This window comes from Chrysemys picta, chromosome 12 (genome assembly GCF_011386835.1).
Source record: "Chrysemys picta bellii isolate R12L10 chromosome 12, ASM1138683v2, whole genome shotgun sequence".
Lineage (NCBI taxonomy): Eukaryota > Metazoa > Chordata > Testudines > Emydidae > Chrysemys > Chrysemys picta.
Genome location: NC_088802.1, coordinates 3,708,523 through 3,720,033, shown reverse-complemented (window position 1 = coordinate 3,720,033; position 11,511 = coordinate 3,708,523). Strand labels below are relative to the sequence as shown.

The following is an 11,511-nucleotide window of genomic DNA, read 5'->3' as shown; positions in this document are numbered from 1 at the left end:
CCCCCAGCCCCGCTCCGCACTAGCTCAGCCGGGGAGCGGGCTATTTCTGGCCAGGCACCTGCCGAGCCAGCCCCAGCTGGGGTCCTCAGCCACACGACCGGCACTTGGAGAGCCATAGAGCGCTACGGGCCGGTGGAGAGAGAGGCCGAGCCACGCTCCCTACAGCAGGAAAAGGCCATAGAGAGGGAAGGCACTGGGGAGCGTCTCCTGGTGGCGGGAGTGAGTCACTGCAGCTCAGTGTATCGTGATTGGCGCTATAGGGAAGGGATTGGGGGTGCCAGAGGGGTGGGGCAGGAGAAATGGGGGGTGGGGCAGGAGATCCAGCCCAGCATGGGCAGGCGAATTTCTATTGAACTTCAGAGGGCGTTGGAAGTCGGGGAGAATTATTCAGGCTGGGATTGGCCCGGACTCCTGAGATCAGGGTCCTGCCCCATCCCCGGCTAGAACAGGAGGGGTGGGTGTGTGAGTGGGGGGGAGTTAGGTGCTCAGTCCCGTCCCCCCCCGCGTAAACTGTCACCTCAGCGCTTTCAGATCATTTCCTCGGGGTCCTCTTTGGAGTGGGAAATTTCACAGAGCCAAGACCCAAGAGTCCTGGCTCCCAGCCCCCCCCCCCCCGGTCTCCCCTGCTCTAACCACTAGGCCCCACTCCCCTCCCAGAGCCAGAAGAGGACCCAGGAGTCCTGAGTCCCTCCCACAGATAAAGAGCCAGGGACTCAGAGGTGTCAAAAAACCTTCTGTATTGAGATCAGAATCACGCCCCATTCACAGCTCTCCGGGGCACCCCTGCTGGGAGAATGCCAGGTGTCAGGCCGTGGCATGGCCCCCTGCTGGTGGGACAGGCCCTCAGGCCACGGGGTTCCCCTGGTGGCCCCTTGCCACGGGGACAGGCTCTCAGCTGCAGGGCGCCCCCTGCTGGCGGGACGGGGCTCTCAGGCCGCGGGGCGCCCCCTGCTGGTGGGATGGGCTCTCAGTCTGCAGGGCGCCCCCTGGTGGCCCCCTGCTGGCGGGACGGAGCTCTCAGGCCGCGGGACGCCCCCTGGTGGCCCCCTGCTGGCGGGACGGAGCTCTCAGGCCGCGGGACGCCCCCTGGTGGCCCCCTGGTGGCGGGACAGGGCTCTCAGGCCGCGGGACGGGGCGCTCAGGCCACGGGGCGCCCCCTGGTGGCCCCCTGCTGGCGGGACGGGGCTCTCAGGCCACGGGGCGCCCCCTGGTGGCCCCCTGCTGGCGGGACGGGGCTCTCAGGCCGCGGGACGCCCCCTGGTGCCCCCTGCTGGCGGGACAGGGCTCTCAGGCCGCGGGACGGGGCTCTCAGGCCGCCCCCTGGTGGCCCCCTGCTGGCGGGACGGGGCTCTCAGGCTGCGGGGCGCCCCCTGGTGGCCCCCTGCTGGTGGGACGGGGCTCTCAGGCCGTGGGGCGGGGCTTTCAGGCCGCGGGGCGCCCCCTGGTGGCCCCCTGCTGGCAGGACGGGGCTCTCAGGCCGCGGGACGGGGCTCTCAGGCCGCGGGGCGCCCCCTGGTGGCCCCCTGCTGGCGGGACGGGGCTCTCAGGCCACGGGGCGCCCCCTGGTGGCCCCCTGCTGGCGGGACGGGGCTCTCAGGCCGCGGGACGCCCCCTGGTGGCCCCCTGCTGGCGGGACGGTGCTCTCAGGCCGCGGGACGCCCCCTGGTGGCCCCCTGGTGGCGGGACAGGGCTCTCAGGCCGCGGGACGGGGCGCTCAGGCCACGGGGCGCCCCCTGGTGGCCCCCTGCTGGCGGGACGGGGCTCTCAGGCCACGGGGCGCCCCCTGGTGGCCCCCTGCTGGCGGGACGGGGCTCTCAGGCCGCGGGACGCCCCCTGGTGCCCCCTGCTGGCGGGACAGGGCTCTCAGGCCGCGGGACGGGGCTCTCAGGCCGCCCCCTGGTGGCCCCCTGCTGGCGGGACGGGGCTCTCAGGCTGCGGGGCGCCCCCTGGTGGCCCCCTGCTGGTGGGACGGGGCTCTCAGGCCGTGGGGCGGGGCTTTCAGGCCGCGGGGCGCCCCCTGGTGGCCCCCTGCTGGCAGGACGGGGCTCTCAGGCCGCGGGACGGGGCTCTCAGGCCGCGGGGCGCCCCCTGGTGGCCCCCTGCTGGCGGGACGGGGCTCTCAGGCCACGGGGCGCCCCCTGGTGGCCCCCTGCTGGCGGGACGGGGCTCTCAGGCCGCGGGACGCCCCCTGGTGGCCCCCTGCTGGCGGGACGGTGCTCTCAGGCCGCGGGACGCCCCCTGGTGGCCCCCTGCTGGCGGGACGGGGCTCTCAGGCCGCGGGACGGGGCTCTCAGGCCGCGGGGCGCCCCCTGGTGGCCCCCTGCTGGCGGGACGGGGCTCTCAGGCCGCGGGGCGCCCCCTGCTGGCCCCCTGCTGGCGGGACGGGGCTCTGAGGCTGCGGGGTGCCCCCTGGTGGCCCCCTGCTGGCGGGACGGGGCTCTCAGGCCGCAGTGCGCCCCCTGGTGGCCCCCTGCTGGCGGGACGGGGCTCTCAGGCAGCCCAGCTTGTTGCGCAGCGAGTTCTTGATGACGGCAGCACTGCTGGGCTGGAACTGGGACTGACCCACGGCGTAGGCTGCGGGGGGAGAGAAAAGAGGGGTGAATGGCAGCAGGATCCCCCCCACGGAATTCCTTTACGATAGACCAGTCCATTATAACTGCTCCTGCCCCGGGCCAAATTATTGCCTTGCCCTCCTGGGCTGCACCATTACCTCACCCCCAACCCAGGCCATACCACCATTAACGCCCACAGGCCGTACCATCGCCTTGCACTCCCTGGGCTGTGCCATCATTAACCCTCCAGGCAGTATCACTGCCTAGCCCAACCTGAGCCGTACCATCACCGCGACCTCCCCCACGGAGGCCATACAATTGTCTGAAACACACTGCTGGGCCATACCATCATCCTGCCCTAGGCCATACCATCATTGGCCCCCCAGGCCATACTACTGCCTGACCCCACCCACTGGGGCCATACCATTGCCTGACCCTGATCCCTGGGCCATATCATCAGGACCCTGCCCAGTCCGCAGTACTTCCTGCCTCCCCACCCCGGGCCGTACCATCATTGCCCCTCCCAGTCCATACTACTACCTGTCCCCGCCCCCTCGGGCCATACCATCATTGCCCCTCTCAGTCCATACTACTACCTGTCCCCGCCCCCTCGGGCCATACCATCATTGCCCCTCTCAGTCCGTACTACTGCCTGGCCCCGCCCTCCCAGGCCATACCATCATTGCCCCTCCTAGTCCATACTATTGCCTGTCCCCGCCCCCCAGGGCCATACCATCGCCTGACCCCCCCGGACTCACCCACGATGGCGCTGACGACGGGGGGGCTGAGGCGGCGTAGCCCGTTCTCCCCGGACAGGTTGCTCCGTGCCTGCTCCTGGCGGGAGAAGAAGACGTCGAGCAGGAGCCGGGCCAGGGCCGTCTGGCTGCGGGCGCTGGAGCGGGCCAGGGCCAGCTGGGCGGGGTAGAGGAACACGCCCCCTCCTGGCACCAGCTCCTGCATCTGGGGGGCGGGGAGGGGGGCACAGAGGAAAGTGGGGTGGGGGCAGTAGGGGGCGTGGAGAGAGGAGGGGCAGTAGGGGGAGCAGGCAGGGGACAGGAGGGGGATGGAAGGAGGAGGGGGAGGAGACATTGTTATAAGAGGGACCCCAGGCCTCCCACTATCCCCCGACCCACTCCCCGCCCCACAGCTCACCCCATGTTTCTGAGGTAGTGCAGGGTCCTGATAGAGCCCGGGCTCCGGCCGCACGGAACTGCTGTCCACCTCCCTGGGCAGCTCCACATCGCCCCCTGCAGAGAACGGAGACAGGAGTGACCACTTGCTCCCACGCGCCTGAGAACCCAGGCATCCGGGTTCCCAACCTTGGCCCCCTGCTCTGACCCACCAGACCCCACTCACTCCCCTCCCAGAGGACCCAGGCGTCCGGGCTCCCAACCCCACCCCCCTGCTCTGACCCACCAGACCTGACTCTCCTCTCAGAGGACCCAGATGTCCAGGCTCCCAGTCCCGCCCCCCTGCTCTGACCCACGAGACCCCACCCTCGTCCCCGAGGACCCAGGCGTCCGGGCTCACCGAGTCTCTGGGACAGCACAGCGTTCTGAGCCTCCAGCTTGGCGTATCGGTCCCTCAGCGCCTCCAGCTCCTGTCGCATCCTCTCGCACTCCGGCCTGGCGCAGGGCTCGGTCGGCCCCGCCCGGACGCCTGGTTCCGCAGGGCCAGGGGAGCAGGGAACCCCGCAGCCAGAGCTGTCCACGTGGGGGCAGTCGGGGGAGGAGGAATGCCAGGTTTCCGAGGATGAGGTGCTCTGGGGGGTCGCCCGGCCCTCATCCTCGGACACCTGCGTCCCTTCAGGGTCGAGCACGGAGGTGGTGACGTCATCGGTGTTGCCTCCTGGAATGAGACAAGAAACAGTCACTGAATGAGACTTCTTGGTCTCTAGGGGAATGGGACCCAGGCATCCGGAACGGCAGTGCAGCGCTCACCCTAGGGGGCTGGAGACCAGGATGAGGAATGGGACCCAGGCGTCCAGGACAGCAGCGCAGTGCTCACCCCTAGGGGGCTGGAGACCGGGATGGGGTACGGGACCGAGGTGTCCGGCACGGGGAGCAGCACCCACCTGTGCTGTGTTTCCTTCTCTCAGGGGGCACTCTGTCCCGTCTCCATGTCGCCACTTGGTGGTAGGGGGGGCCCCGCAGCGTCCTGCCCCCCCAGCTGCTCCCGGGACAGCCCCCAGCCCGGACTTGGATCCATTTCAACTTCTGCCTGTCCCCTGCGGAGAGAGAAGAGAGGATGGAGGGATGGACGGAGGGTATGGGGGGAGGGATGGAGGGACGGAGAGGTGTTGTGGGGACGGACAGGGGTTTGGGGGGACGGATGGAGGGAGGGACAGACAGAGAGGTGTGGGGGGGATGAACAGGGAGTTTGGGGGGATGGATGGCAGGAGGGAGGGACGGAGAAGTGGGGGGGACGGACAAGGGGTACAGGGGGGATGGACGGAGAGGTGTAGGGGGACGGATGGAGGGAGGGACAGATGGAGAGGTGTGGGGGGGACGGACGGACAGGGGTGTGTTCGGACAAGGGGGGGTAGTCGGAGCAGGGGGGCGCTCGCTCACTCACGGCTGAGGGCCAGGATGCGGGCGCGGTTCAGCCCCTTGAAGAGGGGGCACCGGGCCGCCACCTCTTGGCCCGGCCGGTAGCGGGCAGGGTCCCGGCGTGGCTCCCTCACCGCCGCCAGCTCGATGATGCTGGAGAAGCCTTCGTCCAGCCAGTCCACCAGGGCCAGGCGCGCCGACATGGAGAGAGCCCCCTGGGGAGAGACGGGGTGAGCCCCCCGTGCCCTGCCTGGTGCCCCCTACCCAGCCCCCCCACCCCTGTGCCCCTTGGGGAGAGATAGGGTGAGCCCACCGCGCCCCCTACTCTGGTACCCCACCCCGTGCCCAGGCTCCCACCCGGCGCCCCATGCCTAGCACCCCACCCCATGGCCCCCTGCTCCAGCACCCCTGGTGAGTCCCCCCCGGCACTCTATGGGGAGGGTTGGGGTGAGTTCACCACACCCCCTGCTCCGGTACCCTCTGCCCCAGCATCCCCTGCCCAGTGCCCTCTCTCCCCCTGCAAAACCCCCCACCCCAGTGCCCCTTGCCAAGCCCCCACCCCACTCCCTCTTCCCTAGCACCCCATACAGCCCTGCTCCCCACAGCCCAGCGCCCCCTGCCCCACTCCCTGAAGCCCAGCATCCCCTGCTGAACCCCTGAAGCCCCGCTCCCTGCAGCACAGCGCCCCCTAGCATCTCACGGGAGCCAGCCCTGACTGCCAGGGGAGAGCGCCCCCTACCGACTCCGACTCCTTGCCCCCTGCACTCCAGCTATGGGGCCTGTTGCATTAATGCTAAATATTGGGGTGGGGTCCCCCACAGGCCAAGGGCCCCTTAGGGTCCTGTCATGGCCCCCTCAGCCGCCCCCCTGCTGCAGCAGGAAGGTACCTGGGTTTCTCCTTTTGCCTGCAAATGCTGCTCCTGTCTCCTCTGCTTGCAGCCAGCTGCAAAGGCTGCTGGGAAGGGGGGGGCAGAAAGGGGTGGGGTCCCCCCTTTCCTCTCCCTTCCCCCACCCAGCGGTGGCACCAGCTGCAATCGGCCGCCAGGGGTCTGCAAACAGTTTGCAAATGGGGAATGGGGTAGGAGGGAGGTGTGGGGGGGTAATCCCTCTGGGTGAGTGGGGGGGGGTAGTTAGGGGCTGCTGCTTGGGGGGCTCTTGGGAGGAGAGAGGGAGGGATCAGCCCTGCTGGTGCAAAGCGTTTGCCGGATGTTTGCAGAGCATTTGCGGCGGGGGGGGGGGGGGGGGTGTTAACCCCTGGGTGCCCAGGCTGCAGGCAGGGATGGGGATTCGGGGAGTGCTTATGGGATTGGGCTGGGGGGCTAAAGGGGGTCACTTAAATAGGGAAGAAGGAGCCAGGGAGGGAACCCAGGAGTCCTGGCTCCCAGCCCCCCCAGCTCTAACCACTAGACCGCACTCTCCTCCCAGAGCTGGGAGAGAACCCAGGAGTCCGGCTCCCAGCCCCACCCACTAAACCCCACTGCTCTCTCTGTACAAGAATGACTGCAGACTCACCCTGCCTTCCCATTGGCTGGCACTGCGTCCCCACCCATCTCACACCAACCAACCAGCAGCCGCTTGTGGGGTGAAGCAGCCAATCCCCAACCTCAGGGCAGAACCTAAGACCATTAAAGGGGCGGGTCCCACAACAGTGACCTCACCTCATGAAGGGGATTGCATAATACTCTTAAAGTGGGCAGGGCTTAAGGGGCCACTATGACATCATCAAGCCACAGCTCACAGCCTGGCCAGTGAGGTCACAGCTACTCTTAAAGAGGGCTGGGCTTGATGACATCACCAATGGGAGGAGCTTAGAGGAACCTGCTGAATGCAGTCTAGTGGAAGGGGTGGAGCCTTATCTGATGACATCATCTTTTTTAAAAGGGAGGCACATGGAGTCCTCTGATGATGTAATATTTCTTAAAGGGAAAGCTCCCTTAGGACAAGGCATGTGAAAAGGGGGGAACCTGTTGCAAAGGGGTGGAGCCTGATGCAATAAGCTCAGTGGGCGGAGCCTACTATGTTTGGAAGGGCAGAAAGTTAGTGACAGATGAGGTTGTCCTGAGAAAGGGGCGGAGCCTGAGTAACACTTAAAGTGCGAGGATCCCCTTGGACGATGATGTAACGTGAAAGGGGCAGTGCTTTCCCCAGGGTGATGTCATAGTAAGTGTTTGATGATGCAATAAAAAAGAGGTGAAAACATTATCTATTATTTAAAGGGACAGGCAGCATTGTGTGCGAAAAAGAGAACACGGCCCACGCTAAAGGGACCAACCAGGCACCCGCTCCCCCTGCTCAACCCACCAGCATTGAGGGAGCAGACTGGGTCATAGCTGAGGGCCCGGACACCTGGGTTCTCAGCCCTGCTCTGGCCTAGATTGCTTGTGAGAGTGAGGAAGTCTCATCTCTCCGTGCCTCAGTTTCCCCACATGTAGAACATGGATCAACCCAGGCATCCAGGGCCCTACCGGGGAGCCCAGCTTCTGCTCTGACGGCAGGGGGGGAGGAGCAAAAATGGACCCAAGTGTCCAGGAGCCCAGACAGCAGCTCGGCATCTATAATGAGCGGGGGGCGCGTGGGGCACGCAGATGAACCTGGGCATCTGGGCCAAGAGAGGACCCTGGGCTGGAGCAGACTGTAGACCCTACCATAAACAACAACAAAAGTTTGTAACCAGGCTCCAAATTTTATTCCGCCTGAGTCTTCAAGCCACGAATCAAACATACAAAAAACCTTCATCCCCCTCGGCCCAAACCCTAAAAAAACCCAATCCCGCCCCCCCCAGGAAATTCAAACGCCCTACAACTTTTCCAGGACTTCGCCAGCTGGGGTTAACGGCACCCCAGAAGCTCAGTCCCTGCCCCCCAAAGATGTGGGGGGACTAAACACCACCCTTAAAGAGCAGGGAGAAATCAAGAGATTAAAAATAAAAATGAGGCTTAACTGGCCATGGAGGTGAAAAAGGGGGCTGGGGAGATTCAGACTGGAACTAAAGGGACCCCCCCCAAAAAATGTTTTCCCCAAGGGGGGAACACGACAAATCTAGGAACCACCCCGATATTCATCTCAAGAGATAAGCAGCTCCAGCTCAGGGGAGCACACAGAACCCAGGTGTCCTAGATCTGGGGATATTGGGGGGCAGGGAGGTGAACCCAGGTGTCCGGGTCCTAGAAAGGGCACAGCCCCCACCCAATTCTCTTGAGTAGAAGCTGAGCCCCCATGCAGGGCCCCGGATGCCTGGGTTCCCCTCTGCTCTTCCTGTTCCCTCCCGAGCACAAGCGGAGACGAACCCAGGAGTCCGGAAGCCTGGGCTTGCAGAGAGAAACTCAGGCCTCCGGGGCCTGGGAGGGCAGGGTGAAAAGGAAGAACCCAGGCGTCCGGGCTCCTGGATAGGGGCTCAGCTCCTACTCCCGGAGCGTGGAGGGAGCCGAGTGGACCCAGGCGTCCGGGCTCCCGGACGGCGGGCTCAGCTCCTGCTCCCAGCCAGGAGGGGGAGCAGCCACAGACCCAGGCGTCCGGGAGCAGCAGCTTCCCCATGTGTAGTGGTAGGAGCTGCTGAGCAGGGGGGATTTCACAGCCGGCGGGGAAGCAGCGGGCAGGTCCGGTCTCCGCCCTGCACCCCCTGCAGCAGGGAGGGAGGGGGGACATGGGGGGGGGGTCACTGCTTCTGCTGCAGCGCCTCCTTGCGCGCGGCGTCCTGCAGCAGCTGCGTGTCCACCTCGTCCGCCGGCAGCTGCACGTAGCGCACCACGGAGCCCGGATAAAGCAGTTCTTCACCGACAGCTGGGGAGAGAGAGCGGGGGGTGAGGGGGAGCGCGGGCGTCCCCTGCTGGCAGGGGCGGGGGTGTCAGAGCCCCGCCCCCCACGTGTGTCCCCGCCCCCTGATGGCAGCGGTGGGTGTGTCAGAGCCCACCCCCACGTGTGTCCCCACCCCCTGATAGCGGGGGGGGGGGAGGGTACTGTCTGCCCCCCTGCTGTTGGGAGGATCAGCCCCCGCCCCGTGTCTGTGGCCCTACCCCCTGCTGGGACAGAGACACAGACACCAGACCCACCCTGTGAGAAATGCCATCAGCACGTCTGACCCCCCCCCCGCTGCCCCCCGCGCTCCCCACACCCCCCGCCAGCAGGGCCCCCCTCTACCCCTTACCATGTGGGGGTACTTCTCCGGATCCGTCACGCTGATGTCGGTTAGCTTGATGTTCAAGTACTGGCAGGACAGACAGACACGCGGACGGTTAACACCCAGACGGAGAGGGGCAAGGGGCTCCCTTCTGCTTCGCTCTGCTGGGAAAGCGGGGGGTGGGGAGGGATTGGGGCACTGGGCCTGTCCCCTGTACGGGCGTCGGCTCCCATCTGGCCCCAGGACAGGGACTGGCTGGCTTGGGGAAGAGAGGAGTCCACAGGGGGCCTTGCCCCAGTAGGGGGCAACAGATCCGACCGGGCTGGTTCAGAGGGGTTGGATGGGGGGGGCGCAGGGGGGCAACAGATCCGACCCGGCCCCAGGAGAGGGGACGGGCTGGTTTGGGGGGTGGGATGGAGGGCGCAGGGGGCACTGGCTCCAATCCGGCCCCAGGGCGGGGGAATCTCCTTGGCCAGGTGCACTGAGGAGGGGGACATGCTCTGAAATAACCTGCAAATTTCTTACCTGGTCCACAGAATGGAGGGTTCCACAGATACTGCCAACAGAGAGGGGGCAGTGTTACCACAGGGGTTACAGCGGGGGGGGGGGGGGGGGGGCTGGGAGCCAGGACTCCTGGGTTCTACCCCAGCTCTGGGGGAGGGGGGGGGTCTAGTGGGTTAGAGCAGGAGGCCTGTGAGCCAGGACTCCTGGGTTCTCTCCCTGGCTCGGGGGGGGGGGGCTAGTGGTTAGAGCAGGGAGACCTGGGAGCCAGGACTCCTGGGTTCTCTCCCCTGGCTCCGGGGGGGGGGCTAGTGGGGTTAGAGGAGGGGGCCTGGGAGCCAGGACTCCTGGGTTCTCTCCCCAGCTCTGGGAGGGGAGTGGGCCTAACAGGCAATGGGGGATCCCCGTGTGCACCAGGACTCACCTCAGATCATTTTTTAACTCCACCACCACGTCCTTCCCCACCAGGGATTTGAAGAACGAATAGAAAAGCTGGCGAGAAATGGGGGGGAGGGCGATGAGAGACCCCCATGGAGAGACAGAGACATCACAGCTCCCCACCCCCCCGACCGCCCCCTTGGTCTGGGGCACCTCACCATCACCTCCCTACAGCCCCCGAGCCACCCCCTGGACCCCATCCCCCTCCCACTCAGCGTTCACCCCCCCACCAGGCCAGTGCCCCCCCCAAGCCCTGGGGCCAGCCATCAGGCCCGGGAGTGGGGGGTGGCGCACGTCAGCACCCCAGGGTCCCTCCACGCCGAGCGAGGGGGCATCTCCCTGCAGGCGGGGCTGGGGCCTCTCCCCAGGGACTCACTGGCACGCGAGCCGGGGGGCCCCCCAGTGCCCTCCCCCCCAGCCAGCGGCTCTCAGGCCGGCTCACCCGCTGGGTGCCCCTTGCCACCCCCCCAAGGCCCCTCCTTCTCCTCCCCCCTCCCCCCTGCATGCCCCCCTCCCCTCCACCCCCCACATGCTCCCTCCACACCCACATATCCCCTGGCTCCCCGCACATCCCCCAGCTCCCCCCTTCCCACCCCTCTGCCCCCGCATTCCCCCCTCCCCTCCTCCTCCTCCTCCTGCATGTCCCCCTCCCGCCCCCCAGATCCCCGCATAGCCCCCCCCCGCACATTCCCCCATTCCCCACCGTGCCCCTCCCCTCTGCCCCCGCATGCCCCCCCTCCCGCCCCCCAGATCCCCGCATAGCCCCCCCCGCACATCTCCCCCATTTCCCCACCGTGCCCCTCCCCTTTGCCCCCGCATGTCCCCCTCCCGCCCCCGTACAGCCCCCGGCTGCCCCATTCCCCACCATGCCCCTCTCCCCCCTCCCCGGCGGGGGTTCCCCGGGGACAGTGACGTCACGCACTCACCATCCCGGCGGCGCGAGGCGCGTGGGGCAGCCTAAGCCCGGCAGCAGCGATCGGCCCCAAACCGCGCAGGCGCACTGGGGAACTTCGTTCCGGCGCGGATCTCCGGCGGATGGGGGGGGGGGGTGCTCCCTCGCCACGTGACCCAGGGCTTAGGACCGAACGCGGAAGCGAGGAGGAGGGGAGAAGACGTTCTTAATGGGGCCCGCTCCCTGTTACTTCTCTTCTTAAAGGGGCCGCTGCTTGTTACTCAAGTTCTTAAAGGGGCCGCTCCCCAATACCCAGGCTGGCTCTTAAAGGGGTCCCCGCCCATTTCACTCTCATCCCCCCCAGCTCCTGTCCCCCGCTCTCCATGCAGCTCCCCCATCCCGGCAGCCTCCCAGGGGCCACCGCGAGCCCCAAAACAGCACCGGGGGCCTGTCCACCGGGGA

The 11,511-nt window shown here is 66.9% G+C and overlaps 2 protein-coding genes across 3 annotated transcripts; both read right to left on the bottom strand.

Moving 5' to 3' along the window:
* Nucleotides 1–711: 711 nt before the first annotated feature.
* LOC112061174 (uncharacterized) lies at nucleotides 712–6,114 on the bottom strand. Of its 2 annotated transcripts, none has more exons than XM_024113910.3 (7): nucleotides 5,989–6,114; nucleotides 5,127–5,316; nucleotides 4,627–4,779; nucleotides 4,083–4,400; nucleotides 3,705–3,799; nucleotides 3,311–3,512; nucleotides 712–2,574 (listed from the first exon to the last, which is right to left on the bottom strand). In XM_024113910.3, the coding sequence occupies exons 2-7, from the start codon at nucleotides 5,302–5,304 to the stop codon at nucleotides 2,441–2,443; spliced, it is 1,080 nt and encodes a 359-aa protein (XP_023969678.2). In that variant the 5' UTR covers nucleotides 5,305–5,316; nucleotides 5,989–6,114; the 3' UTR covers nucleotides 712–2,440. The 2 variants fall into 2 exon arrangements, with proteins under 2 accessions (XP_023969678.2, XP_042703431.2); XM_042847497.2 differs by having other exon boundaries at nucleotides 3,311–3,386.
* Nucleotides 6,115–7,764: 1,650 nt separating this feature from the next.
* LSM2 (LSM2 homolog, U6 small nuclear RNA and mRNA degradation associated) lies at nucleotides 7,765–11,248 on the bottom strand. Its single transcript, XM_065563127.1, is given in 6 exon segments — nucleotides 7,765–8,857; nucleotides 8,860–8,881; nucleotides 9,246–9,305; nucleotides 9,744–9,774; nucleotides 10,144–10,211; nucleotides 11,084–11,248. Coding segments are annotated over 6 exon segments (285 nt in total). The 5' UTR covers nucleotides 11,087–11,248; the 3' UTR covers nucleotides 7,765–8,756.
* Nucleotides 11,249–11,511: the final 263 nt, after the last annotated feature.